This window comes from Venturia canescens, chromosome 5 (assembly GCF_019457755.1).
Source record: "Venturia canescens isolate UGA chromosome 5, ASM1945775v1, whole genome shotgun sequence".
Lineage (NCBI taxonomy): Eukaryota > Metazoa > Arthropoda > Insecta > Hymenoptera > Ichneumonidae > Venturia > Venturia canescens.
Window position 1 is genome coordinate 11,682,453 of NC_057425.1, and position 26,772 is coordinate 11,709,224.

The following is a 26,772-nucleotide window of genomic DNA, read 5'->3' on the forward strand; positions in this document are numbered from 1 at the left end:
CGGAAACTCAGACACGCCATGTTTTACTGATGTTGGCGGCACCGCAGCAATCAAGTGTATACGCGAGGAGAAGGGCGGGGGCCAGCGCAGAGTCGTCGCGTGAAAGAAAGAAATATGAGGCGGGGGGAGGGGGCTGACATGCCGAGTCCATGAATGGACTCGAGTAGCTCGATCGACTGAACGGAGCGCGAACCGGAAGACACTTTGCTCGCTCGTAGTAACATTACTTACTGTTTCTTCCTTTCTTTCTTTTTTTTCTTTCTTTTTCTTTTTTTTTTACTTTCGTTTGCCCTCTCCCTTGCTCTTATCCTCCTCGTTTCCGTCGCCTTACGTTCATTCAACGACCTGTTTACGAGAAACAGCGATTCTCTCCGCTCTCCTTATTAATAAATCCTATGTACCGGCGAGCATTTCCGCGACTCCGCGAGCCTCCGTGTCATATTCTGGTTCCCATTCATCGACACGACGATAGATCCGTTAATGTCAATCTTCTTGTCAGACGATATCGAGCGCGGGGTTTATGTAGACGCTCGTGGGAAAGCAGCCTCTGCACGAGTGCGTGGCGCCGGGATGAGATTTTCTGCTCTTTATTATTCGTGTGGAATAAAACGCATTTAAGAAAAGCGACTCCGGACGCCGGTGTAATAATATTTGTAATCCACCTATTTTTTATTTCACGAATCATTGATGTGCAGGGCTGAACACGAATTGGAAATTCGGCAGGGAACAGAATTGGAGATTTGCTGGAATTATTCGAGAGTTTTTTTTTTACACCAATTCGTTGGACTCGAACGTTGCAAACTTCAGCGTGATTTGGCTCGATTCAGCTCGCAACAAAAGTTGCACGGAATTTTTAGTCTTCGCGTAAACAACGACGCCGAAGGAAAAAAAGATTTGTAATTCATCATTGTTTTCGTTTGACGTGATCTCAATGATGTGTGCGGGTTGAAAAATAAGGAATTCGGGAGGCAAAATTGGAGATTTGCTGGAATAATTCGAGAGTCTTTTTACATCGTTTCGTTGGACTCCGACGCTGCAAACTTGAGCGTCATTAATCGTAGTAATTTTGATACGAAATAATGGCGATTTCAAAAGCGATGATGGAATGCCATTCGTTAGAGTATGTATTCCGTTATAAAACGAATATATACGCGGCGAATTGAGCTAATGAAATAATCGTTGTTGGTAGGGCGATATTTCGGGAAAGTAACGGGGGCGTGTTACGTGAATTTGTGGTTGAAAGTTAGCGTGAACGAGAGACGGAATGAAGGAAGATTTAACGTATAAGAGAACAAGACAGCTGAGCAGGTGCTTGGGCGGGCGAGGAGAGCGAGCAGCAGCGGGAGAAGAAAAAGGCGATGCTGGCTGTAAACCGCGAGATCGCGGGGCTGCTGCTGCTGCGCATGCCTCGCCTCGAACAGCCGGCCAAGAGGGTATTCATTCATAAAACTAAGTCGGGAACGCGCGAGTGGCGGTAAATGCGAGATTTCTCAGTTGAGCCGCAGAGCGGAAGGGGGGTGGGGGGGGGGGGCTCCGTCCCGAGATTCTTTCTCTCGCTCTTCCTCTCACTTCGCGGAGCCATTCTCTCCAAGATCTCGTCGATTTCATGAACGGAACAAATCTCAGTCTCGTAGAAGCGCATTAATTCTCGTGATTGGCGATCCGGGGGCCGGTAATGTTGGGCCGTACGAACCAAAGTTCGAGCTGAAAGTGGATAAACAATAATCCAACAGAAATGTTGGCCAAAATTTGACCTGCTCCGTCGATTTTAATATTAATGTGAGGTTCGCGTCAGATTTCCCTTGGACTATTGAGCACTCGATAGACGTTTTTTTTTATACAGAACGCGATACATCGCGCTCCGTCGCGCGTCTCAAGCTTCCCCTCCTTTCCTTCTGGCTCCCCTTCCCGAGCGCTCCTCGCGTTTTCTCTCTTCTCCTCCTTCGCTGCCTCCCTCCTTACATTGTCCCTCTGGCCGCGATTCTCCTCCACCATGATCTCGCGCCTCTCTCCTTCTCTGCTGGTGCTCCTCTCCGGCCCTGGGATGTACGCACACTTGGCCTCGTGTCCTCGACTTCTCTTCACGTATTTTCATCTCCCTCGCTCTCTTGCTCGTTCCCATTGAGTGTTTCTCTCCTCCCGAAGTTTCTGCTGGTGCTGGTGCTCGCGCTCTCCGGTTTGCTCCTCGGCGCGTTTGCCCTTCGCGCGCTCCTCCGCCGCGCCGCGTGCGCACTTATCCGCGGTAACGCGAGAGTTCGCGATCGCTGCTCTCCTCTCTTCTTCGGGGCTCGGCTCTCCGGCCACGACGCGTACGGTACGCGTGCGTCCACGCGAGAAATACTGTGGCAATCGGCAGTGCGATAAAGTGACTAAAAAAACAACGTACGAAGAGCGTCGACTTTCGAGCTGCCGGAAGACGAGCGAGACGTCAAACGTTTATGGTTACCCAGAGACCCTTCGAGTTCGCTTCAGTATTTTCGGAACAAATTTATCCGCAAATAAGCCTTTGACAGTCGATCGCAAAGACTCGCCGCCGCTCTTCCGAGGCTCTTGTCGAACGACAACGCGTGAATTGGAACATCGACGAACGAAATTCGACGTGCGACCATAACGTTTTACCGATCCAGTGCGGACATGCGAGCGGTCTTGAACGTTCAATGGTACAACGATGCCCACGTCCAAGCGAGAACGCAATAACACGAACGAGTCTCGTTCTCTCGCGGCCACTTTTCCCCTGCTGTACGCGATCCGCGCTCCCTTCGTCTCCTCCTTTTCCTTTTCGTCTTTCCCTCCATCACATTGTCGGAGTGTTTAACGCCCTCTGACTTACGATGCAGTAACCTCGTCGTAGCGACGATCCATTGGTCGTTTCGTCGTCCGCGTTAACTCCCTCCCCCACCCCCACCACTAAATTACTGACGAGCGTTACACCTACACGCAGGATAATACACGTGTGCACGAGACATTGCGTTGCTCGTACTCGCGTGGTTATTCCCATTGAAACTTGTCATTTATCGCAACTTTTACAATCCTTTCGCAATACAATAATTCCGAGTTTTTCGATTATTCGAGATTTACCGAGTGCCCAGGGGACGCGAGTGTTTCGCTAAATGTACGAGTGACCCTGTTTCTGTGTTTAGTGACCGAGCGAATCGAGCGATCAATCACGAACGATAAAAACAAGGAAAAACTTGAACAAATTCCCGCTCAGCTGCGAGACAAACTGCGGAAGAGTCAAGCGGAGCTTCTCTGCCCCGAAAAAAATCTTCCCAACTCCGATAGAACTCGCTTCGTAAATATAACGCGAGAATAAGCGCGCCCGGAGGGGGAACGAAGCCGGAGGGGAAGGGGAAAAGACGTCGGAGCCGAGTGCGACGCGGGCGGGGGTTGTGAATGAAGCTCGTTTCCTCAACGTTGTTTTTCACCTCCGAAAAGAAAGCAATTTTATTGACAACACATGCGCGCTATGTAAGTTTGGAACATGCCGAGTTACTCCGCGACGCTTCGACCTAATAAATAAACTGGTCCGCGCAGTCACAGCTACATGTGCACACGCCGAGGCGGCCTACGTGTATACGAATTCGTGCCCGCAGGAAGCGAGAAAGGGAGGGGAATTGGACGGAACAAGTTGCGCAAGCGTGCGCGATCCCCCGCTTCCTCGCAGGTACATACGAAAATAGATCGGTTGGAAGCTGCGAGGCACGAGGGAGGCTGGATTTAACGAATTGATAGCAAACACATGGTGGATGAACGCGACAACGTGGATAAAGCTCTGTGCGCCTTGCTCCAATTGTCAACGCTTCGTTGCCATCGATAGGACGAATAAAGAGGAAGGACGATGATGATGGAACGTCGATGGATCGCTGCGACGTGATGAAAGTGCTGCTCCGTTTCGCTCGTCATGGGATAAACGCCGACTCTGCACCCTCACGGTGCGAATTTTCTTCCCTTCTTGTTAGCTCGTTTATTTATAAAAGACTGCACACCACCTCGCACCTGGATATCCGGTTCGATATTATTCCGAATTTCCGAGAGGAGCCTCGATTTTCATGAGCGTGACGTGGTCGGACTTTGCCAAACCGACCACGTGACACGGTTCGCTCCTGCTGCACCATCCCTTCGCCACAACGACGACGATAAACACGTGGCCCCAGCTTCGCTCACCGGCGACGACGAACACCGGGAAGATCGACAGCGACGAATAAATCGCTTCCACCAATCTCGGCTCTTGGTTCCCTCTGCCTTCTTGCTTTACTCCTCTCCTAACGCTCTCACCCAGATCACCGGCTAAGGGCGAATGCGAGGGGGTCTGTGAACTCGAGACACTCGTTCTCATATATAGGAATTAACCAAGTGCGCGAACGCGAGAGGAATGTACGTCGATTACGGTGCTGATACACACACCGGAATGGGAATCAAGGCCATGAAGTCTTTCGGCAGGCCCAGAGGTAACCCTAGTGCTTAACACGCCCACTGTATTATTCTTGGTGAATAGTTAAATTCGAATGTGGATTATAATCGACAACCGGTTGTGCGAAGAGATACACGATATTTATCAGGGCGTCTTTTGAAATCGTAGGAAACTCGAAAAGCACGAACATCGTGACAAGTGCGCTTAACGATCATTTAATTTCTCCAATAATTTTTCGTTGTTTTTACAAAATCAGCTCTTTCCTGACCCACTTTTGACTCCCCGCCGTCAGCTCCGAGGATACTCGACTTTGACATTGAATTCTCTCTCCCGTCTCATCCCCTCGCTTCCTCCTCTCAAATTACGTTGATTAACGCTCTGAAAGCGGTGCAGAAAGAGCGAGGCACAAGCTCCGGAAAGAAAGCACGAGAAAGACCCCAGTTTTTACTGTGCTTGGAAGAAGGTGCGCGAAAGACACCCGCGCACACTTCGTGCTCCGCTCTCGAAGCACGACAGATGTTGGCCCCTCGGCGATGGCCAAGTTGCCGAGACGTTGGGGAAAATATATTCACGAGGGTGTGCATGCACACGGAGACCTCGCGCTTGTACACTCCCGTCGAGGAGTGCATCGCCGGGCTTACTTACCGCATGCACTTCCGGTCCGCCTCGCAACACGCCACACACCACCAAGTGGGGGGGAATCCTCGAGCCTGGCGCGTCGCGTGCCGCGTTACAGCTTCTCTCAAACTCTTCGCTCCGATACACCACCGTCGCATTGTCAATTGTGTAGCCGAGTAACCTACTGCACGAAATTCCATCCCTCTTGCGAGGTGCCTCGACGAAATCGATTCGCTTATACGAATTGGAAGTCGTCGGGGCTGCAGGACTCCGGGAACGCCGAGTTTTCTTACGTTCTTGCTTTCGAAGCGAATTCGAGGAGAGTTTTTTCGTTCCTTTCGAACTCTCGGACAGGATTATTCAAATTTTCCAAGGCGATGTTGCTTCTATTTTTTCACCGATTTCCTGCGATGAGTCGAGCCGGTCGCGCGGATATTAAAATACGCACAAAAGAAGCTTGTGGCTCGGAGTTTCTCTGAAGATTTCTCGAGTTTTATTAAAACTTTGGTCGCCGGGATCGTTCGTTAAAACTTGCGATCGATGGGAGCTCGCATTTTAATATTCTTAAGGCAGTTCGCCGTGAGAGAGAAGCGCGATTAAATAATGCCCCGAGTCCAAACTCCCGGTAAGAACGAAGCTCGGAAAATAGAAATAAACTTTCGGAGGAAATATAGCGCGAGTAAATTCTTCGATCGCGTAAATTATAACGCAGTTTCGGAGCGAGCGAGATGAGAATATACGGAGGAGGGAAGTTGCCGAGCTCGTGTCGCATGAACGGCGGTGTCGTTGCTTTTATTTTTACGTCAAACTGCTACCGCTCTCTCGGCCTGCGGATAAAATTAGGGCCGAAGCTCGGCCGAGCGCGCACGTGCGCCACACTCATGCATACGAGTTAATATGTGAGTTAGTTCCCGCGCGCACGTTTCACTACGGGCACGGATAATATCGGGAGAAATGCCCAACGACGACGACGACGACGACGACGACGACGGAAGTCGTGGAAACGCTTCAGGAGCCATTTCGACGAGTGCGACTCGGCCTGCGGGGTCTTTTAATCGCACCATTTCACGCGAATCCCGCGAATTATAACACAAAAACGTCAGATCGATGTTATCGTTCGAGCTGAAAAATAAGGCTCGAAATTTATCGATGAACGTTCGCGAACAGCTTTTCAGAATCATTCTCGATAATTCGCCGGTCTTTTATTCACCCAGAATTTAAACGAAATTCCGATAATCACGCATTGAAAATTTGATCGCTTCTCGTCGACGAGGGCAGAGCAAAAGGGAGAGCGGACGAGGCACACGAGTCGATCAAGGCTGCGAATCCGATTCGATGTGCGAGCCGCACATTTGCTATTTTCGATTTCCCCCTTTGATTATACACAGAAGTTAGGCTCTCTCGCCACTCCTCGATCGTCATTCATAGAAGATTGCCTTAAATACACACGAGTACAGGAGAATTCATAAGAAATTGCACACTTCGTCGATCCGATCTGTCAACGATGGGAAAAACGTCGTTTCGAAAAACGTAACGAAACTGCCAACTTGAGCCTCTCCCTTCGGGAGGGACTAAAAATCCTGACAATTTGTTCTCCAATGGCAAAACGTTTATCAAGCTCGCATCGAGCTCGCCATGATCGACGTAGAAATCAGCGATTGGAAAACACGTTGCCGTGTGTGGAGAAAATTTTGAATAAACTTGTACATCAATCGAATATGCCAAGCGAAGAAAATAAAAGCTGCGATTCTTGCCCGCACCTCGTAGATACACAGAGGGACTGACGCGCTATTATAGCAACCTTTGTACTTGGTCAACGAACCCGCATCAGTCACTAGTTCTATACATTCGTACATACATATATATATATATATATATATTTCAATGTTACTATAGTGCTATTAAAGAATAATTATATTTGAGAGCTCTTCAAGCAAGTGGGCTTGCCATATGCTCAGCTGCCGGGCCTGCTCTTGCCTGAGATGATAAAATATTTATGAAGCGCATTCTTGACCCTCGGACGGCATCGCCGGGGCAAAATCTTACTCTCTTTCATTTTGGGAAGGAAATATCAGATTTTTACACTCAATATTGATCCAAGAACTTTTTGAAACGGCCAAATGTGGAGCCAAGTCCCAAGTACTTTGCTCTTTGGACGGTTTAAGGTAGTGGGGTGAGAATTCGCTATCCAAGATTACGCGATGGTATTTTTTGTAGACAAATATAAAGGTGTACTGGAATGGAGTTTAGCAGCAAATTAATTATCGAATGTCGACTTTTTTCTGACACTGCCACTCCGGCACATGAAAGTCGCACACACGCATGAAAAGTTATTGAATTTTTTCATCAGTTATATCCAAAAATACACGTACGTATTTTGGTTTGACAACGCTGCGTTCAACGTATGTTCACGTGTAAAGTCCGTTCAATCATTTGGTCATATTTTGTCGTTCGTTTGCTTGGCCACGTTTTTTTTGTCCGTTTTTACAAAACGACGATTTTTATCCCGGTAAACTTTTTGATCGTTCATTTTTTCATTTTCTCCCATTCCAATACTACTTTGGACAGTCAACTCACTTGATAAGCTATAAAATTTTTAGACAGCGTGACGTATCAACAGCAGCGGCAGCTGTTGCACCACGCTGGTCAAAATGAACTCTGCAAACGTTTTTTTAATAATGAAATTGTATAAAAATGTTGCTTCTCTACCGATCATATTTCTAAAATGATGAAGTTATTATTTTAAAGAAGTTTTTCACAAAATATTTTTTCATTGGATGCCATTTTTGGGCTAATTTTTCTGAATTCGTCGCAAAATGACTTTAATTCGAGATCTCTGAAAAGTGAATTCAACTAACGTCATTATTTGGGACCGTTGAGTTTCATTTTTTCCGGAATAATGCTCAGATGTTTGAAAAATCTTTGTGTGCTTCGCCATATAAAACGGTTTAACGAGAACTCACAGGATGCGGCTTCAGAGCGGAGCATTTGAGAGCTTGAGATAACAGAATACGAGGCCTCAAGAGTCAAGATACAGCAATAACCACGCGAGAGCGATTCGCATCGTCGTCCTTCGGTATTTATCTGCATGAAGGATTGACCACACTGTGCGAGGAAAAAAGAGAAATAATGTCCCGAGAGGGATTGAGTAAACGAGAACGAAGTAGATGCAGAATTACGTTTTTTTTCAAATTAAGCTCTACTATAAAAACAGTCGAATCGATCGAATCGTTTTCAATCGTTCTCGTTATAATTGCTACGATCTCGAATCGCTTTCTGCTCCTTTTTTAACGAAAATATTTTAACGAAAATATACTCATCAGTTTTCTCTCGCCCTCGACATAAAATCAAAGTTTAAGCGATATAATAATGGCAAATGTAGGGACGCGATTGTAGTACAATGTTCGCACAGTTTATGAAGAACGGGAGCATTAGTATGCTTGGAAGAATCTTGCCTGGATTGACTCAGGAAGTCGGCGGGACGAGAATAAGGGAGAAAGAAAAAAGAGAATGAAAAAGAGAGAGAGAGAGAGAGAGAGATAGCTTGTTATTTTATCACCTCGGCACACTCGCCACAGTAGTTGATATCATGCTGAAACACACGCTTTTCTGTTCCGATAATACGCTACGCGACGATACTACACAAACCCATATAAAGTTCCATGGAGCTTCGACTGCACGCAACAAAATTTCTCGTCCTCTCCTCTGCATAGTTTCCAATTCTCGAGATTCCTCGAGCTCAAAACCTTTTTTTTTTCAAACTACAATCATCGTGTAACCGGATATCGTTTGGTTCGAAAATTTATCGAGTTTGAGTTATCGCTTCGAGGAAAAAATCGAGCATTTCATTCAATATTGAGACTTGATTTAACCTCTATTTTTCAAATCACATAAAACTACTACTTTTTTCGTCTTCGAGCCCAGTTTCATTGAGGTAGTTCATGCACGAAACGATTTTCTCAAGAAAATCTTAAAATTTACTCAGAGTTTAAATGGACAGTCGACTCACTCGCACATCATAAAGGCTTCGTCTTTATTGGTTATTTAAATAAACGTGCTTAAATATGAAGAAAAATACACAGGGTGAAAGCGACTATGCGTAAAAAATCGTTTATTTTTCCACATAACGAATTAACGCTTCTTACCAAGTTTATGAAAAAATTCACAATGACAATGAAGTATATAATGAAAGTCTGGGAAAAAATTCAAGACGATTGTCTTATTAATAAAAGATACGTCGTTACGTTAAAGATGGGACGAAATTGGTAATGAGCCCTCGCATAGAACCTCACATTTGCTTATTTTTTCAGCATTTTGTTTCTTCTTGGCTTGGCCCATTCCTGCCACAGCCTTCTGTCTTTTTATTAACACTTCTTCCTTGATCCATTTCCTTTTGTGTTTTCCCTTTGCGCTCTCTAAAGCGATTTTTGACATAAAAAACTATAGTATTTTAGCCAGGGACGAATGAAATTTGGGGTCCTCTTAGCGATGATGGATCCCCGATTAATTAATGGCTTGTAATTTCATTCACCAAAAGATAAGTTGAACAAATGTATTCACAATTTTGAGTTAATAACTCTGACACTAATTCAAAGTGATTATATTTTTAATTAGGAAATAAAAACCAATCCAATTTGGACACCCATGAAGTACGATCCTTCGGGAATGATCTACGTTAATCGATTAGTAATAATTGAATATCGTGGTGAGGCGATCGCGCCCCGGTTCGAAGAAAATCGTTTTTGCCTCTGAGTCACTTTGTCGCAGGGACAAGCATTTTTAAAAATATGGCGTTTTAAGAGTGCAGCCGGCGGCTCGGTCCTGGAACTGGTGTGCCATCTGACATTCACTATTCCTACTTTACGCCAAATTTATGTCTCTGCCCCGAGGGTGACAGTGCCTCGTGCCTTTTTTTCATTCCGTACCGAAGAACTTGATCAACCGCGTCAGCTACGATGAGCCGAAAACGAGCTTTTCTCGCACGATCCTCTAGTATTTCCGATGTTTCCCATGTGCGACAGGTGTCCTCGGGGCAGGATCGACTGAAACGAGGAAAAACATTGCTTCCACTCAAACAAGTTCCCTCCGACGTCTTGGTCGTTCAACAAGTTGATGACTGAATTAACTGCACAATCGAACGTCTGATTCTCCACAGTCTAAAGAAACTCCACAAAGAATTTGATCGAAGAAAAATTCCGAGCAGCAACTCGCCCTGAAAACAACGACGATTCCTTCTCATCGCTGACACTAACTCTCAAAAATATCCATTTATTAATGGAACTTGGACATCGAGCGTGCATTCGAGAAGGGATGAAAGTCATCGTTGAGCTTGGACCTTAACCGGTGGCAAACCATATGTTGCCCAACGATGAGACTCCCCCCCTGCCCCAGTGGCTCTTCGGCGTTCTTGTGCTACGTCTTTGGATGATTTTTTTGGAAATGCTAACACCGAGACGTTTTATAAGCTACCGATGCTCTCTCCGGGCAAGAGGTCAACGCCAGCTGCAACAGTTGTCGGGCTGCTGCTGTTCCTGCTGCTGTTCTATCGTCATACATAAGCTAACACGCGCGTATGTGCACACTTCTTAATTCGTTTCTTCGTGCCCCTCGGAGAGGTGAAGGAAAGACAGGAGGGGATTATACGAGAGCCCGCGTGTGTGGATCGTTCCCCGAGTATCGAAACACGTGCCCGACGTCCGTTGGAAAGTGCCACCCAAAATGTTAACGGAGCACGTTTGATAAATTTTATGAACGCGCGTCTCGCGCTGTTAGCGAGAGAAAAATAAAGTAACATCCAGCCCAATCCGCTCGGAGATTAGCTCCCCTCGACTCGCAGGATCAAGATCCAGCCACGTTTTTTTTCACAAGAAAAGATACAAACTCGAGACACTTTGCCTAAATACTCACGCGTGTTTTCGTTACAGTGAGAAAATAAGAGATGTGCAGAAAGAATAAAACTCGGGGACGATGAATATTGAAAATTTTACACTAAGAAAAAAAATCGTTGCAACAACCAACTGTGGATATCTTTGTTGCTTGATATAGCTAACATCTTGCGATCAATGAGGATAAAAAAAATAAATTTTTCTTCATGAGAATTACCCAAACGACTGAAACCAAATCTTTTGTTCAAAGAACTCGAAACATTTCTTTATTTATATTTAATTCACATACACTTTTATGATATATATATATTTGAATATCAAGTATACTGAAGTATCGAAACGGTTTTGTTGAGAATGATTTGTAAATCGACTTTGTAAATCGAATCATACTGGCGGGGGGGGGGGGGGGGGGTCGATATAACTAAAAATTCGTTGAAACATATTATTAGTTTAGCCAACATGATTTGTGGAAAATAACAAATAATTTTGAGATAGTCAGATTTTTTCCTCGTGTAGCTTGACAAAACCTTATCGATGCCGAGCCAAATCAATTGTTTACCTCGAAAGAGTGACCCAAGTATCGTTGCCTAACCCCCAATTTTGTTAATCCGAATCGCTATCTATTTGAATAATTATCATAAATTTTGTGAAATTTAACGTTTTTCAAGTGTTTCGACCAAATTTTTTTCTCAGTGTATAGAGACACGAATGAGGAAAGGGAACAAAGTTCGTAACCGACGAAAAAGATACGACCTTTACAGTGTTTATCGACTTTTTATTTTTCCCAAAGAATCGGACGATGAAAAATCATTAATTTGAATAAATTAGTCAGATCTTAGAGATCTCGTCGGTCGCAACGAACAAAGAAATGCTCGCGTATTATCGTTCCCGCATGAATTATACACCGAATGGATTTTTCAGCCCAATTAAGGCTATCTCCGATACACGAAAGACATTTTTTCATTTGGGCTCGACGATATATATATCGGGGTTACTCCGAGTCGGTATACTAATTAGTTTCGGACGCTACATATCTTCGTGCATATATTCCACATATGCAAATCATTAAATTTATTTATTTATATACAGATATATATATGTGGAAGCGCTTGGCGAGCCGTTAAACAAAAGTCTCGAGCCGGGGCGCGTATTAATATGATAATTTATGCTGAACAGTCACGAGGTCGGTGGCGTACGTTAGGTCAGGGGTTAGATGCCCCGATTTCCATTATGTGCCACCGCGATTGGTAAATATCGAAAGTCGTTGATCGTTCGAACGGTTCTTCGCTACGTAATATCGCTCACGTATTAATTCGCCGAGAGTCCCAGCAGTCCGATTCCACCGTAATTTTATCAGCCCCATTAACCGAATCGGAACTGACGGAGTCTGACGAAGAAATGCGACGAAAAAGTTCGTCTTTTCCGCTCTAGGACCGTAAGAATCGACGCTTTTTTCAACCGAAAATAACAGTTTTTTTATCATGCGCCCTTGAATAGTTGCTCCCTGATAAATTCTCGTTGTTTTATCGTGGAAATTAACGTGCTCCGATGCACCCTGGTGTATGCCTCTATAAATACAGGCCTGCACCTGCACCCTGCGTGCGTATACATGCTCTCGAGGAACAGCAGTGTGTCGCAGCCCGTTCGCAACAGGACGGTTTTTTACGAGAAAACGATGACTATCTATAGTGGAAAGAAGACTTCGTGTCGTCGCTGCTCGCGCGACGAGCCCTCCAACAATTCGTTTTCCTTTTCTCACCCTCGCGAGCTCGAGCTCCCCGCATCACTTCCTCGCCATTGCTCGAGTTCGAGTAAACTTTGTGAGCACCTTACGAGGCTCCGGTCTTGACACCTGACGCGGCTCACGTAATTCAGCGAGGGAGCGACGCGCACTCGGGACCCCGTCGACGAATCCACCGGCTCTCTGTTCGTCGCCATTTACAATACTCCGCTCGCTATCCCCCCGGTTCTCGCATGAGAGACGAAAAAAATGCTTTTCGATTGAAAACTCTCGGAGCGGCGAGAGCCGGAGCCGTTTTCCCACCCTTCCTGGGCATCGTCTCACCGCTCAAAAGAGTGAGTAAAATGAAAAAATTTCCACTCCCATCGAGTATTTAAATGCCCGCTCAAGGCTGCGACCGCGAGTCGTCGCAGCGGATTATTTTTCCCGGTTTTCTTCTCATCGGTCGTCATCGAAGTTGGGGCCAGTGTTGAAAAATTTAGCGCTCTTATAAATCGAACGCAATTAGCATACGTTTATATCGCAAGCGTTGCGTTGCTCCTCGCCGCTTGTCTTCCAGCGCCACACAATACTCAAGCTCGCTTCGCTTTTTTCCCACGATGCGGAATTTACAGAACCGAGTCGTTTCCACGCGATCCACTCCTGTTGTTCTTCTTTCAACCTCATACCTGTATGATCCACACGTGTACACGACTTGTTGTTCCTCGTGTGGCGGAGCGAAACGAAACTGCGCGGGGCGCAGACTCGCACGGGGACTAATATACACCTGTGTCCTATTCTATTTTATTTTCACCTTTTTTTTCCATTCCATTCCATTCCGCGCAAAACTCGAATAAATTTAACGCAAGAGATACGAGAAAGAGAGAGAAATCGAGGGAGCGAGAGAGAGAGAGAGAGATAAATAAATGGAGAGTGAGAAAGAGAGCAGCGTGTGTTGGAGTGAACATTGGCTCACTCCAGCCGATCAGATACTCTCTTTATTCACCTCAAACAGACAAAACAGACGTGTAATTATCGTCCATTTCTATTCGGTATCCAATTCGGAGGTGTTTGTTTATGCAAGCATGCGTATTCTTGTGGGCTCGTAGCTGAAAGTTTTACGCTATTTTATAAACAATAGAGGATTTAACGGGAATGAATATGGAGAGGAGCCGACCGAAGAATCTCCGCGATATCGATCTTCGTGTCCGTTAATTATTTTCATCTTCTCTTTTGTATTTATTTTTATTTTTATTTTTTTTTTCTTGTGGAAAAACATATTTTGAGTGTGGGATTCACTTCCTTTGGGATTCATGATATATTCTGATGTTTTGGCTTACAGATATACCGGCGCAAGTACCGCCGCTGACGCCTGGGACGAACAAGAAGATGACCGAGGCCCTCAAGGCCTCGTTCGCATCCTGGGAAAAAGAACAACTTCGTCTCAACATCACCAAAGGTTTGTCATCCTCGAAAGCTTCCTATCAACTTGGACGAATCGTTGCATCGCGCGATCCTGTCGAATGATAAATTTTGCAGTGCATTGGGGAAGGAAAATTGTTGATTTGATTGAAATTTTCCCGAGTCGTCGTGACGAAAGAAATGAGATCACCGGAACCGAAATTCCTCGGTGAATCAACAACGTTTTTTCTCGATTTTAACATTCAATTCCTGCCAGAAACTCCCGCGTCAATGTTTCCATATTTTCGTTGAGCACATTCGAGAGAAATTCAATTTTTGCATCCTCCGCTGTCTCTTATTCGAACAACGAGACGCGAGAAAAAATGGAGACGAGTTTTCCACATAAGTTACGAAAAACTTTGAATCCCCGAGCCGATATTTCTGCATTATCGTACGAAAAATAATACCCGGAAAGTCGATTTTCCAAACGAACCAAACCCAGCAAAAAACTGCGCCTCCAAAAAGTACAAAACTCCACTTCGAAGAATCTCAGTCCCCGGTAGTTCGCCTCGATTTTCTCGTTCGAGGAATCATCCAATCAGGACAGTGTTTCGTTACGTCGAAAAAAAAGCGCGCGCGCGCGAGAGGGAGAGCAAGATTTTTCCGGGCTCGCTGGCTGGACACATCGAGATGGAGCTCGAGAGATAACGTTGCGTGGCTCTCGTCGTTCGAACAAAAGAGCCCATCGCTCGAGAGTGTGCGTTTCTATCTCTCCCAGCATGCGTGTGTGCGAGGCTATGACGGTGCTTAAGGTTAAAGAGAGTGAGACAATGGTGTGCGAGAGCAAAGTGTACGTGCACGCGGGCATATAGATGTAGGCAAATAATGAGGCAAGTAACGAACGAACGTGTAGTATGGAGCAGTCCACTCTCTCGTTACACGAAGTGGAACGACTCGCGAGGGGAAGCCAGTAGGTTCACCATGAGGTCAGACGAGGTGATTTCTGACGGTGCGACGTCGGGACGCTCAGTGTCCCGAGAAATGTATGTGTCCATGTATATCCATATTTATGCGTACACTCGTATACACACCTTGATACATTTTTGTATTAACGTTCGAAAGCGAGGCATTATTTATAGATATAGAAGAGTATTTACACGAAAGAGTAACCCAAAAGTGCGTGTACTAGCACGTGCAGACTAATGATGAAACTGAAAAGGCCTCGAGTCGGAAGAGCCGAAAGGCAAAACCGAGCACTCCTCGCGACCGTTTGCTTCTGAGCGATCGATTTGTCCACAAATACGTTCGGGAGACACAAACATTTCCACACTGATTTCAATGGCTCGTTTCGTCATATTCGCATAGTTTTGTGTCCATTTTTATGTGTGTGTGTGTGTGTATGCGTATGCAGAAATGAACGAATAAACGCAAAACGTCGAGGGCATGTAGACCGGAAGCAACGTCACACCCGCGTGGCTCTGAATGCGCATACCGGATGTGTGGCATCGGCTCCCCATCAGAACCCCATCACATCGCGTCCCTATATATTCGTACGTGCGATTATATACCGATCCAGTGAGACGGTGAAGGAGAGAGAGAGAGAGAACGTCGCGAATTTTGATGCACGGTACAGAGATACATGATTCTCGTGACAGATCGAGGCGAACAAATTATTTTTTCTCTCCGTCTCTTTTCAAATTTTTTTATACTGCATGAAAAACGATCATTTTTTATCCACTCGCCTCGATCTTTAAGGCAGTTCATGCACGAAACGATTTTATTAAGAAAGTCTTGAAATTTACACAGAGTTTGAATGGACAGTCGACTCAGGCGCATATCAAATTTTAACGGCTTCGTCTTCGAATTAACGCTTTTTACGAGTTTATGAAAAACGTACACAATAACAATGAAGTACACGTTTGCTTATTTCTGCATTTTGTTTCTCGCCTTGGCCCGGCCCATTCCTGTAACAGCCTTCTGTCTTTTTGTTAATACTTTTTTCTTCATCCATTTCCCTTTGTCTTTTCCCTTTGCACTCTCTAAAGCAATTTTTTGCATAAAAAAAAAAACTAGTATTTTCGCCATGAAATTTCGGGTTCGGTCAGCAATGGATTCTCGATTAATTAATGGCTTGTAATTTCATTCACGAAAAGACAAGTTGAAAAAATGTATTCACAATTTCGAGTTAATAACTCTGACACTAATTTAAAGTTTTAATTAAATATCTTCAATTAGGAAGTCAAAGTCGATGCAATTTAGACACTCATAAAATACGATCATTCGGGCACGATCTACCTTAATCCGCGACCTATCAATTATAATTATTCTTTCATAAATATTATAAATGACAGAAAATTTGTGAGAAAAGTTGGTGAGCCAAAATTTTAGAAAGATGTACAAAAGCATTGATCCGACGTTCATTTTTCCATCGATACTTTGCCGTTAGAAAAATCACTTGTGTCAAAATTGTCATTTTTCCTTGTTCTTTTTTTAAATGCGATTCCTTTGAAAAGCGTTCGAAAATTCCACTCGCACACGACTCGTAATGACATTGTTTATTTTCAATCCGTTTTAGTGCTGGCAATTCGAAAAAAGAAGCTCGGAATTTCCGCCCGAAATATCTGGACAGGTTCGCCTTCCATGGATTCGTAATTCACATTTTTCATTTAATTCTTCTTTTCGCTATTGTTAAAAAAAAAAACCGATTATTAGAGTTTTGGAGTGCGATCTTATCGGATTTTTTCTATTTCACGAACGAGGCATATTTTAATCGGGGAAATTGGTGAGCCGTTGAAAAAGCTGGCTGTATTCAACAGGTACTATTGACCGACCTCTTCTGCACCTGTGGCGCAGGCAGCGTGCAGATATTGCGACTGTGCACGCACACACACACACTGCGAGGAACAGAATAGGCCTGGGCAGCTGTTGATCTGGCAAATTTCTAAATCTTGGCGCTCCCCGCGCGCGTTTCGGAGCTTTGATTTTTTGCTCTTTATTCCCTCCTCGCTTATACCTGGTCCGGGTGGAATAGAGTCGTGACACCTGCTGCGCCGTTGCTCAGCTTATCAGAAAAGGTCCGCTGAAGTTTTTGGACCTGCCGATCCCGCTAGCGCAATCTTGCTGCGGCGAACCGCTAAAACGCATGGCACGCATCAGCTGTTTCGTTATCCGCGAATAAATAGCGAATTCGACGAGCGATAACACATTTTTATTGAGCAATTTTTCCTGTTTTATCGCTTCGTCATTTTTGGAAATACACGCACTGTCCGTCGATTAAGGGAATCGAAATTATAAGGAAATGAGCAGCTGCTTGGGCGCCCCGAACGCACGACGCCGGGTCACGCAGCTGAATCTCTTTTTCGAGTGACGCGATTTTTCGGTGCCTGAAAAAAGCGTTTTGGCGTCAAACATCTCATTGCGGTCTCGTCAATTTTCCGTAACATCGCCAAACCAGCGATCCAAACATTGTGAGTTTACAAATTTAAAAAAAAAAAAAAAAAAAAAAAAAAACTTTCAATCCGATTTTAACGAATATTGGAAAATTCAATCGTTTCCTAACGTGCCACGAGCGGCTCCGCGCGACACGATCTCTCGCACTCGTTGCCTCCAGCCCGGCGAGAGTGAATAAGAAAAGAACGTCGAAGACAGTTTCGGCTGACCAAATTTCAGTAAATATCAAACTTGTACCGTTTTATTTTTCTCCCCCTCTTTCCTCTCGTCAAATAAAGAATGAGAAAAGAAGTGTCACTCTCTCGCGGAGTCTCCGAACACCTGTTAAACGTGCCGAGATTATCTCGTGCCTCGCGCAGCATGCTGTATTGGCATATCTCCGCGTCAGATAAGGAAAGAGAATTTTCTCAAAAACACACACAAAAAATAAAGAAAAAGAGAGCGAGAGGGAGATACGAATGGGGGGATGTGGCGAAGGTGAAAATGAGCCTGTGATGAGAGAGCAGTGAGAACTCTGAGGAGTCTCATAAGAGTCTGTTAACAATGCTGGGAAGGAATAAGTTGAACAAACATCGGCGCGATCCTCAAACATTGGCGGTGTCCTTTGATCTGTCTCGTCGCACGCACACATCAAAACACACGTGTCTGCATGCGTTCGATCACCAGCCACGTTCTCGCTCTTTTTCTCTCTCCTTTATCGTTGGATTCTCGTTCGTAAGACCTCCGAGTTGAGGATTTTTGAAAATTTCACAAAATACTTCGCGTGCACCGGATCTCGACGGACGAAAGTCGATCGGAAGCGTTGAGAAGGCGCGAAAACTCGACTCTCGACGAATAGGATGAACGATTGAAACTTTCCGATTCCCGAATAATCGAATTTTTGTTGCGCTCAAAGTTGATTTCCCCTGGAACACGAGAACGTGGAAATTTCTGCATTTTTTAAGGTTCAAAGACGGAAGAATTTTGCCGTTTACAAGAATTTTACGTTTTTCATTACAATTCGCACTCACAGTACGGACGTACGTTCCCGTACGTGTGTCTCATGCCACACGTTTTTCGTTCGTTTCGTACTTTGCCTAGTCCCGGAGAGCGCGCGCTCTCTTCCATTCATAAAAGGCCTTCATCCGAATCGCGGCGATCCCCCGAGTCCCTTTGTTCGCACGACTCCGCTCGCTTCACTCGCGCTCTACACACGTTACGTACTCCACGCTATTGTACACGCCGACGCGATGTGTGTGCGCGTCGATTTATCTCTGTTTTAGGATACGTGCTGCGTGCGTTCACGAGGTGAGACGAGAACGTCTGCGTACACCGCAAAAACCACTCTTTGCGTTTTTTGGTTATACCTTCGTGGACATGACTGTTCTGGAGTTCCTCTCACCCCCGCTCTTCGACGGTCTTGCGCTCGAGTTCGACATTCGGGGAAGCAAGTTTTCCCATTTCTTTGTCTCAGTCAATTTCGTCAAGTTTTTTATGGAAAATAAAAACTTTTACGGTGGAAATGGCTGGTTCCGAGTGTCGAATTTTCTTTTCATTTTTTCCCTCATTTTTCAAATTGGCAATATCTTTTTGTCAAAGAATTTTTTCTAATTCGCTTTTTCCGTTCGATTTCCTTCGAATAATTCAGGGAAAATAAGCTTCATCGAAATTGCGTTGTGTTTGATTCATTTGAGAACAAACTAAAAATTCTCAGTTTTTGTACTCCCTGTCATCGCGCCCCGGTAGTTTCGACAGTGCTCGAAATTCCCGATAGCAAAGTAGCGTGCTTCGAAGTTGAAAAAAGAGGCTTGAAATTTCTGCCCGGAAAACAGTCCCGAAATGCGCGAACGGGTTTGTTTCCCGCGCATTCGTGATTCATGATGTTCCTGCGATATGCGCAGAGAAAAAAAACCTTTTCTACGTGTCGTTTCTCCCATCGATTTACCGAGCATCGTGACCTGTAGCGTGACGAATCCCTAACCGAGATATACACGAGAAAAATTGTTACGTGATAATGAATGACCGTCAACATGCGGATAGATTGTGTAGAGCGAGAGGGAGAGCGTGATACTTAATGAGTTACCGAGAGTGTGTACATTGCACTACATTGTGTCGCGATCGAATCTCCGACTCGGGGAAAAACAATGCTTCTGACGAAATATATCGCGACGTGGGGGATTCCGGACGGACTAATTGTATTTTTATTCCATTTGCGTCATTATGGCCTTACATCCACTTGCAGCGAGCGAAAAAACGTGATTTTCTTGATTTTTTTTCGACAAGAAAATAAATGTTTATTGAATAACTGTGAACGACGTTCATTAGTACATACGTTCATGTACTTGTACAGTTTTTTTCACCGAAAAATTTCTCAAAATGGCCCAACTCTTATTATTACACTTATTTATTATAATAATAGCTCGGGCCTGGAGGAAGGATTTGTAAAAATGTTGATTTTTAAAAAATTGTGACAGTTTTATCAAAAAATTCATTTTTTGAGGTGCTCAATTTTCCGTTTTTTTGTTACGACTTTTTTTCCAACAAAATACGAAATCCTGCGTTCAGGCTCTCGCCATTATTATAATAAATAAGTATGGTTTAACCCTTACTAGTCACACCTCAAGTTTCTGGCGTAATAGTCACGCACGGGGTCCGAAGTGCCCCCACTCACTTTGGGGGATGATAAATAATTGAAAAACTGTAAAAAAAAAAATAAAATAAAAATACTGGAATGTATTTTGAACCTTTAAGAAACGACCATAACGATTTTATTCTATTCGTGTTATTTTTAATATTAAAAAAAAATGTCAAAGAAAAGAATGCAGGAAAAATGACTTTTTTCACAAAAATTTATGTTGAAATCATAATTTTCAATTAAAAAATCACGCTTTTAGTTAAATTTGTCACGCTGGGGTGGATCGGACCCCGGATCTTCGCACGATCTGACTTGATCGACTACCAAAACTAAACTAACGGGCCCTTCAAATAATAACGATGAGGCTCTCTTCTCAAAGGTCCGAACTGTCGACCGAGGTGACCACAAGTCCCGTTTTCTCGAAATTTCTATTTGTTATCGTCGGTCGAAAAACGGCTGGGGTCCAATATACCCCGTGTGGCTATTAAGGGTTAAATTTGGTGTCGATCGGATTAATAGTTTTTTGGTAACCGTCTCCACCGCAAAGGTATTTTGAAAGAAGACGATTCTGAGATAATCGCGTTGAAAGATTCGAGAGTATCTAAAGAAACTTTCGATTTTTCCGCCCATCACAAGTGTACAATCGTATTTCGTAGGATGTATTCAAATTTCTAGAAAAACTTTCGTTATCAGCGGACATTTTCGAATATTTCATGACGAATGTCTCAATCCGGGACACTCGGCGTTGAGGGAAAATGATGAAACTCGTTGGCCTTTTGAAGAGCGGTGAAAAAATTAGCCGAAAATCCATCGAGCGAGCGAGACAATTGATACAAACTCCGCTCGATTAAAGTCCGATTAACTGAATCATTTGAATCGTCGCGATATATCGAAGAGCGCGTATGTATGTGGATGAATAAAATTAATGTAGGATAGGGGAGAGAGACGGAGGCGTTGGCGACGGAGCTCAGAGGGCATCGGCACCTCGAACAACGCGATGACGATCGTGTGCCAACGTAAAACGTTCCGAGACGTTTATACACACTTTAAAACGAAAAAAGCCGCGAGATACCGCGAAACAATGGTCGCGCGAGTCGAGCACGAACGAGCGCAAATATGGGCGTGCACACCTCAAATGGGACATTCCAGAGTTTCTTGGTATCGTTGCCCATCGACATCGCGCCAATATGGTGGAATTTCCAACGAGCTTTTGTTTCTCACTAAAATCGTTATCGCGTTGTCCCCGTCACGAAAATCATTGCGTTCGACCCTTTTGCCATCGGTTCTCGAGAAAAGATTTTTTCGAGCTCAACTTCGCAGCTCTTTCCTCCGCGTCGCCATCTTTTGACCGACTGCCATTTTAGCTTTTTCCTCCCTCGGGCACTATTGTTATCTCGACAACGATACGAAAAAAATCACTGCTCTGTTCCTCTACCGTTGGCAACATCTGTTTTGGCCTCGGATGAATGACAGACCTTAATTGCCCTCCAAGCTTATCGCCTGGAGAAGCCGCGATAACTTTCCAATCTTTCTACTCTCCTTAAAACACATTTTTCTCATGTTCGCGCTCCTTTATCGCGCGATATCTCTAATCGTGCGTCTCTTTGTTGTTCCAGACCCGAGACAGTGGTCCGAGAAGGCAGTTCACCATTGGATCCACTGGGCCATCAGGGAATTCTCTCTGGAGGGTGTAGCCATGCAGCCCTGGCAACACATGACCGGCAAAGAAATCTGTGCCATGGGCAAAGACTCTTTCCTCGCACGTGCTCCCGCCTTCATGGGCGATATTCTCTGGGAGCATTTGGAAATGCTTCAGAAAGGTACGTTCCACAAAAACCATGCCAACCTTTTCTATTGTTTTGTGTTAAATAACCTCGAGATCTGTGCGTTCGAGGATTACAAAAATAATCATTCGAGCGGGATTTTTCGTCAGTAAAAAATGACTTTAGGTGCTTAGACAAAACTGGCGATTACTCCAGTCGATAAAATCAATCGACTCGTAACTCGATCGAGAAGCCACTTGGCTAGTAATCGGAAAGAAATCAAACCTTGTCCGTTTTTCGTCACAACTTTTAGTTGCTTTCGTTGTCTTCGCGTTGAAAATGTGCGGCGGATCGAAAAATATGAAAAGAAATCGTTGCCAGAGTTGAAGATTCGCGAAAATATAGAACGCGGAGGAGCAAACGTAGGATCCGTAGTTAAGGCTCTCCGAGCAGTACGGTGGGTGCGTTTTACTGCGCAGTAGGCAATAAATCTCGTGAGCTGCTCCCGATCGAATCGTCCGATAGCAGCTGTGCTGGGTTAGCCCGAGAGACCGGAAGCGATCAATCCAAAACATCGTCAAGTACGAATACGCGAGGCTTCTCGTGTGCTTGTTCACATATTTGTACGTATTTGGATCGACGCAGCATTGATTTGGATAGTGTTACAGTAGTGTCAGGGGTTGAAGGGCTTAATAATTTTCGATTTTCCAGGCCCTCGCAACCGTTTTTATGGAAATAAAAATATCGGCCGCGTCTGCGTTCACGTTTTCGTTTCATTTTTACCCAAACTCCATCACAAAACGTATTCTCGAATAAATAAGCCCGAAAAAGTGTAAAAAAAAAAAAAAAAAAAAAATTTGCGAAGAATCGTCAAACGTCACTGAGCTGCACCGCGCAAACGAAAGTCCACATTTTGCCAGCGTATTTTGAAATGGGAACGGTAATAAAACTCGATATATGAAAAGATCTCGCGACGACGGGGGTCAGAGGAGTAAATAAAATTGTGGAAAAATCGAATTTCGTGGATGTACAGCGAGGGCGGAACGTCCTGGCCGATCGGGAGGGAAGTAAAATGTTGGAAGGGGCCGAAACATATCGTGTTTCCGTAAAATAGCCCGCGTCGAGGGGCAGGTAGATCGAAGAATGCTGAGAATTAGACGGTGCACATACGCGCGTATGAAACGCAGGCACCTTTAAGGTGGACAATGAGACGCTAGACACACGGGCCATACGCCCTCGATCTCGAGGAGTTGAATTCAGTCTGGAGGTTTTTATTTAGCGGAACACCCGGGAAAGACGAGAGTAGGCTGGCTCGAGGGGGAGGAAGAAATATAAAAAAAGGGAAAAAATAAGAGGCCCGCCATAGAAACTCCAACTCCGGATGTCCTGTGCCTTTGCCGGAGTGAATTGAGACTCCCGAAGCATCGCGCGTTCGGCCACTCAAGCGGTTTTTCGAACACCCGCGCTCGCCTCGCATTATTCTCATTATTATCATTGATATTCTCTTTTATTGTGTCTTTCGATTGGTCACGTGAGCCGAAGCACTCCGGAAAATGGGGCTCGTGAGTGGCGCATTGCACCCCGTTTGCCAATTAATTTTGTCGTTCGCGACAGTTTTAGGGTCGCAGCGAGATTTGTAGCCTCGCGACCGCGGGGCAGCTTCGAGTGGACGATCCCGCGATTCCGCAGTGAAATTTGAGACGACGAAAGATCGAGTTTTCTCACAATTTTCGACGCACTGCCACGGGGAAAGGAGTGTAGAAAAGACTTTGAAAAACCGAATCACTCGGTTGGTCATGCAACGATGAGATTCGTGCGATTAGAGCGATGAAAAAGCAAAGCAAAAGTGGTCGGAACGCGAATAATGAAAACGGACTAACTTTGCAATACCGGATTTTCGCACTCGGACACGAGAAGTTGCAATTTTTCGTTCCTTTTGGCATGCTGCTCCGGCTAGGCGCGCCGCCGCACACCAGAATTCGATTTCTCGCCTGTTCGGTGCGCGCGCGGCACGAAAACGGAAATGAGGAAAGTGAGCACCGCGCGATCGCAATTCATCCTGTTGCGACGACGACGCAGCAAAAATCATTTTTTAAAAAAAAAGAAAATCGTACTCGACGCAACCTGATTTCTCTATTTTTTCTTGTTTCTCATTGCTGGCTCTCTTTCATCCAGAAGACGAAGTCGAGAAGGCGTCGCTGGAAAACATGCCCGCCAATCTTTACGAGAGCGTTTGCGTACCGGATCTCGGTGATTTTCTCGGCTATCAGCAACAACAGCAGCAGAATAACCCCGCGAACAATTCGGTACCGACCCCGGAACACAAGAGTCCGGCAACGCCGGCGAGCTCCACAACCTCGACGACTTCCTCGTCTGGCGGCGCCGTTCCGAGAAATACACCATCTCAGGCTTCGATTCAACAGCCACTTCCATCCGTACCGGCTTCATTGACTCCCAGATCTTATCACAACGACGGTGAGTTACCTTTCCATTCAAGCTTAAACATATTCGTAGACTCCGAGTTCGAAGCGTTGGATGGAACGAAAATATTCGCTGTCACCCAACTCCGCTAGGGGAAATTGGCGAAATACCGACCGCCTGAAGCAAATTGAAATGAAAAAATAAATTTTCCATCTGCTCTATTCCTTGATATCTTGTTTACGATGTAAATTTGAACAAATGGATGAAACAATTGTTAGATATTTGCCAATAATAAGACTCCGTAAAATTCGGGTTTAGCCCGAACCTCGGGGTAATTCCGGACGGCCCTTGGGCTGAATCTAGATTGCATTAGAAATTGCTGCACACATCGCAAACACATTTTTTTCGACTCGTACTTTCGCTCGTGCAACTTTGTGAGCCCGCTTTTCACACTCGATTCGCATAATCCACTCTTCGGATGCCGAATTTTCATATTTTTCAAAGCAAAAATAACTTTTTTTTTCTCACATCGTTCACCGCTACATTTACGCACTCGATATCGTACACGTTCGTCTTTTTTTTCTTATGTTTTTACGACGTTACTGAAATTTTTAAAAAATCAATCGATTCGGGGTGAGAGCAGAACGTCCGAAATTCCCCCAAACAGACCGTTAGAAATAATCCCAAACTGCGAAACTTCACAAATCAATAAATAATTCAAAAACAGCCAGGGCAAGCCCGAGTTTGAACTGCGTTAGTGATTCTTGCGCATGGAACAAGGATATTGAATTAATTTTTTAATAACATTGAAACCGTTTATCCCATTGTTTCATTAACTTTGATTTTATGATCGGTCTCACCTCGAAGAAAACGAATCGCTTCACGCCTCGAAGAATGTGAGTACACTGAACATCGATGGGGCTATCGCACGAGTTCAAGGGTGTGAAAGCGAGGGTTTCGGAATGCAAAGATGTTGTGTGGTGTCCGTATTTAACCTGCGTCCGGAATGAGTCCACTCCCCCCTAAATTTTGTCCTCGTTTTCGTCGGTTTAATTCGTCGTGCGTGTCAAGAAAAGTAGCAAAAAAGCAGCCCTTCGTAGGCCCAATTGGTCGCCAAGATCGGGGCACTGTTCCTGCGAAATTTCGTTGTATTCGAGCAATGAAAACTCGAAGATTCGGTAAGCAAATGCTGACAAAAAGGATGCTTGGAATGTAAAGAGAATGGAGTTAAACTCACAACTGGAATGGAATCGGGTAAAAATGTCACGTAATATTTGTATATACGCTCGTGGAGCAATCATCATTAGACGCGTTTTACCATAGCTTTATTGCCTCGGGATAATGGGAAGGAGGAAAAATGATTTGGCGAAAATGATTATTTGGCGAAATAGCTGCACGTGTCACGGAGGAGTTGGGCATTGGCAACAATTAGGCAAGCGTGTATGCGTGTGTAAATACGTATAGAATATATTTTCATTGCGTCATACAAAGTAAGCAACGAGGCAACCGAAGCGCGAAGCATCAACAGAAAGAGCTATTCATAGATAGCCACGCCGCGGTTTCTGGTGACCGTGTTTACCGCGCGATCGTTGTTGCTCGTCGTCGTCGTCGTCGTCGTCGTCATCGTCGTTGCTGTTGTTAGTGAACGAGGGAAAGCCAGGACAGGAGAGCGAACGCGATCGCAACAGTTCTGTCTAGTCCTCGCGCTGCCTGCTGCGTTTTTTGCACGCTCCGCCGCGGACAATGGAGATGATCCGTTGTTACTCGCGTGCTGCGGCTGTAACGCTGTCTTGCTCTCGCTCTCTGTGTGTGCAAATCGTTAAATATACACTGAAACAAATGCATGTGGATATTGCTCTGCGTGCGGACTCGAATCACAACGGGCCGACTCCCCGAGGACGCCATTCTTGCGTTCACTTTGATTCTTCGCGGTGGTCCTCGTTGCGCGAATGAACGAACCACGCACGCGCTCAGGATCAATGCAATTTCTTAGTTCACGAACCTTCCCCCGCTAAATTTCACTCTCTTTGTGTCCAAACACCATTGCCATTCATTTCATTCAATTCAGTCATCCAACGCGGATCATTCTATTTAGGAATTTACACGAATAACTTTCCTCTTTTGACGCGAGTTGCGCAATCATCGTTCCTGCGGAGGCAGAGTTCAGCAAAATTGCGCAATTTTAAGCTGCGCAAAATTAAAGAGCGACTCGGAATCCTCGCCCAAAATCACTTCGATCTCCTTCCAGCGAACCTATTATTCGCTGCAAATGGTGTTTACTTTAAGGTAGTTCATGCACGAAACGATTTTATTAAGAAAGTCTTGAAATTTCCACAGAGCTTCCATAAATAGACGACTGGACACGCGTATCAAATTTTTCGTCTTATCGATTATTTAGACGAACGTGCTTAAATATGAAGAAAAATACACAGAGTCACAGCAGGGGCTTTGCGTTAAAATCTTTCCATTTAACGAATGAAAGCTTCTTA

General features: G+C 44.9%; 1 protein-coding gene across 5 annotated transcripts in view; it reads left to right on the forward strand.

Moving 5' to 3' along the window:
* Positions 1-26,772, forward strand: part of pnt (pointed) — a 135,553-nt gene that overhangs the window by 85,822 nt on the left and 22,959 nt on the right. For 3 of the 5 annotated variants that reach the window (XM_043419062.1, XM_043419061.1, XM_043419064.1), the window contains 3 exons: positions 13,977-14,093; positions 21,716-21,919; positions 24,038-24,337. In XM_043419062.1, the coding sequence (XP_043274997.1) occupies positions 13,977-14,093; positions 21,716-21,919; positions 24,038-24,337 (621 nt within the window). Of the gene's footprint in view, positions 1-2,981; positions 4,449-13,976; positions 14,094-21,715; positions 21,920-24,037; positions 24,338-26,772 lie in introns of those variants that run through there. The other 2 variants (XM_043419065.1, XM_043419063.1) reach the window with 2 other exon arrangements.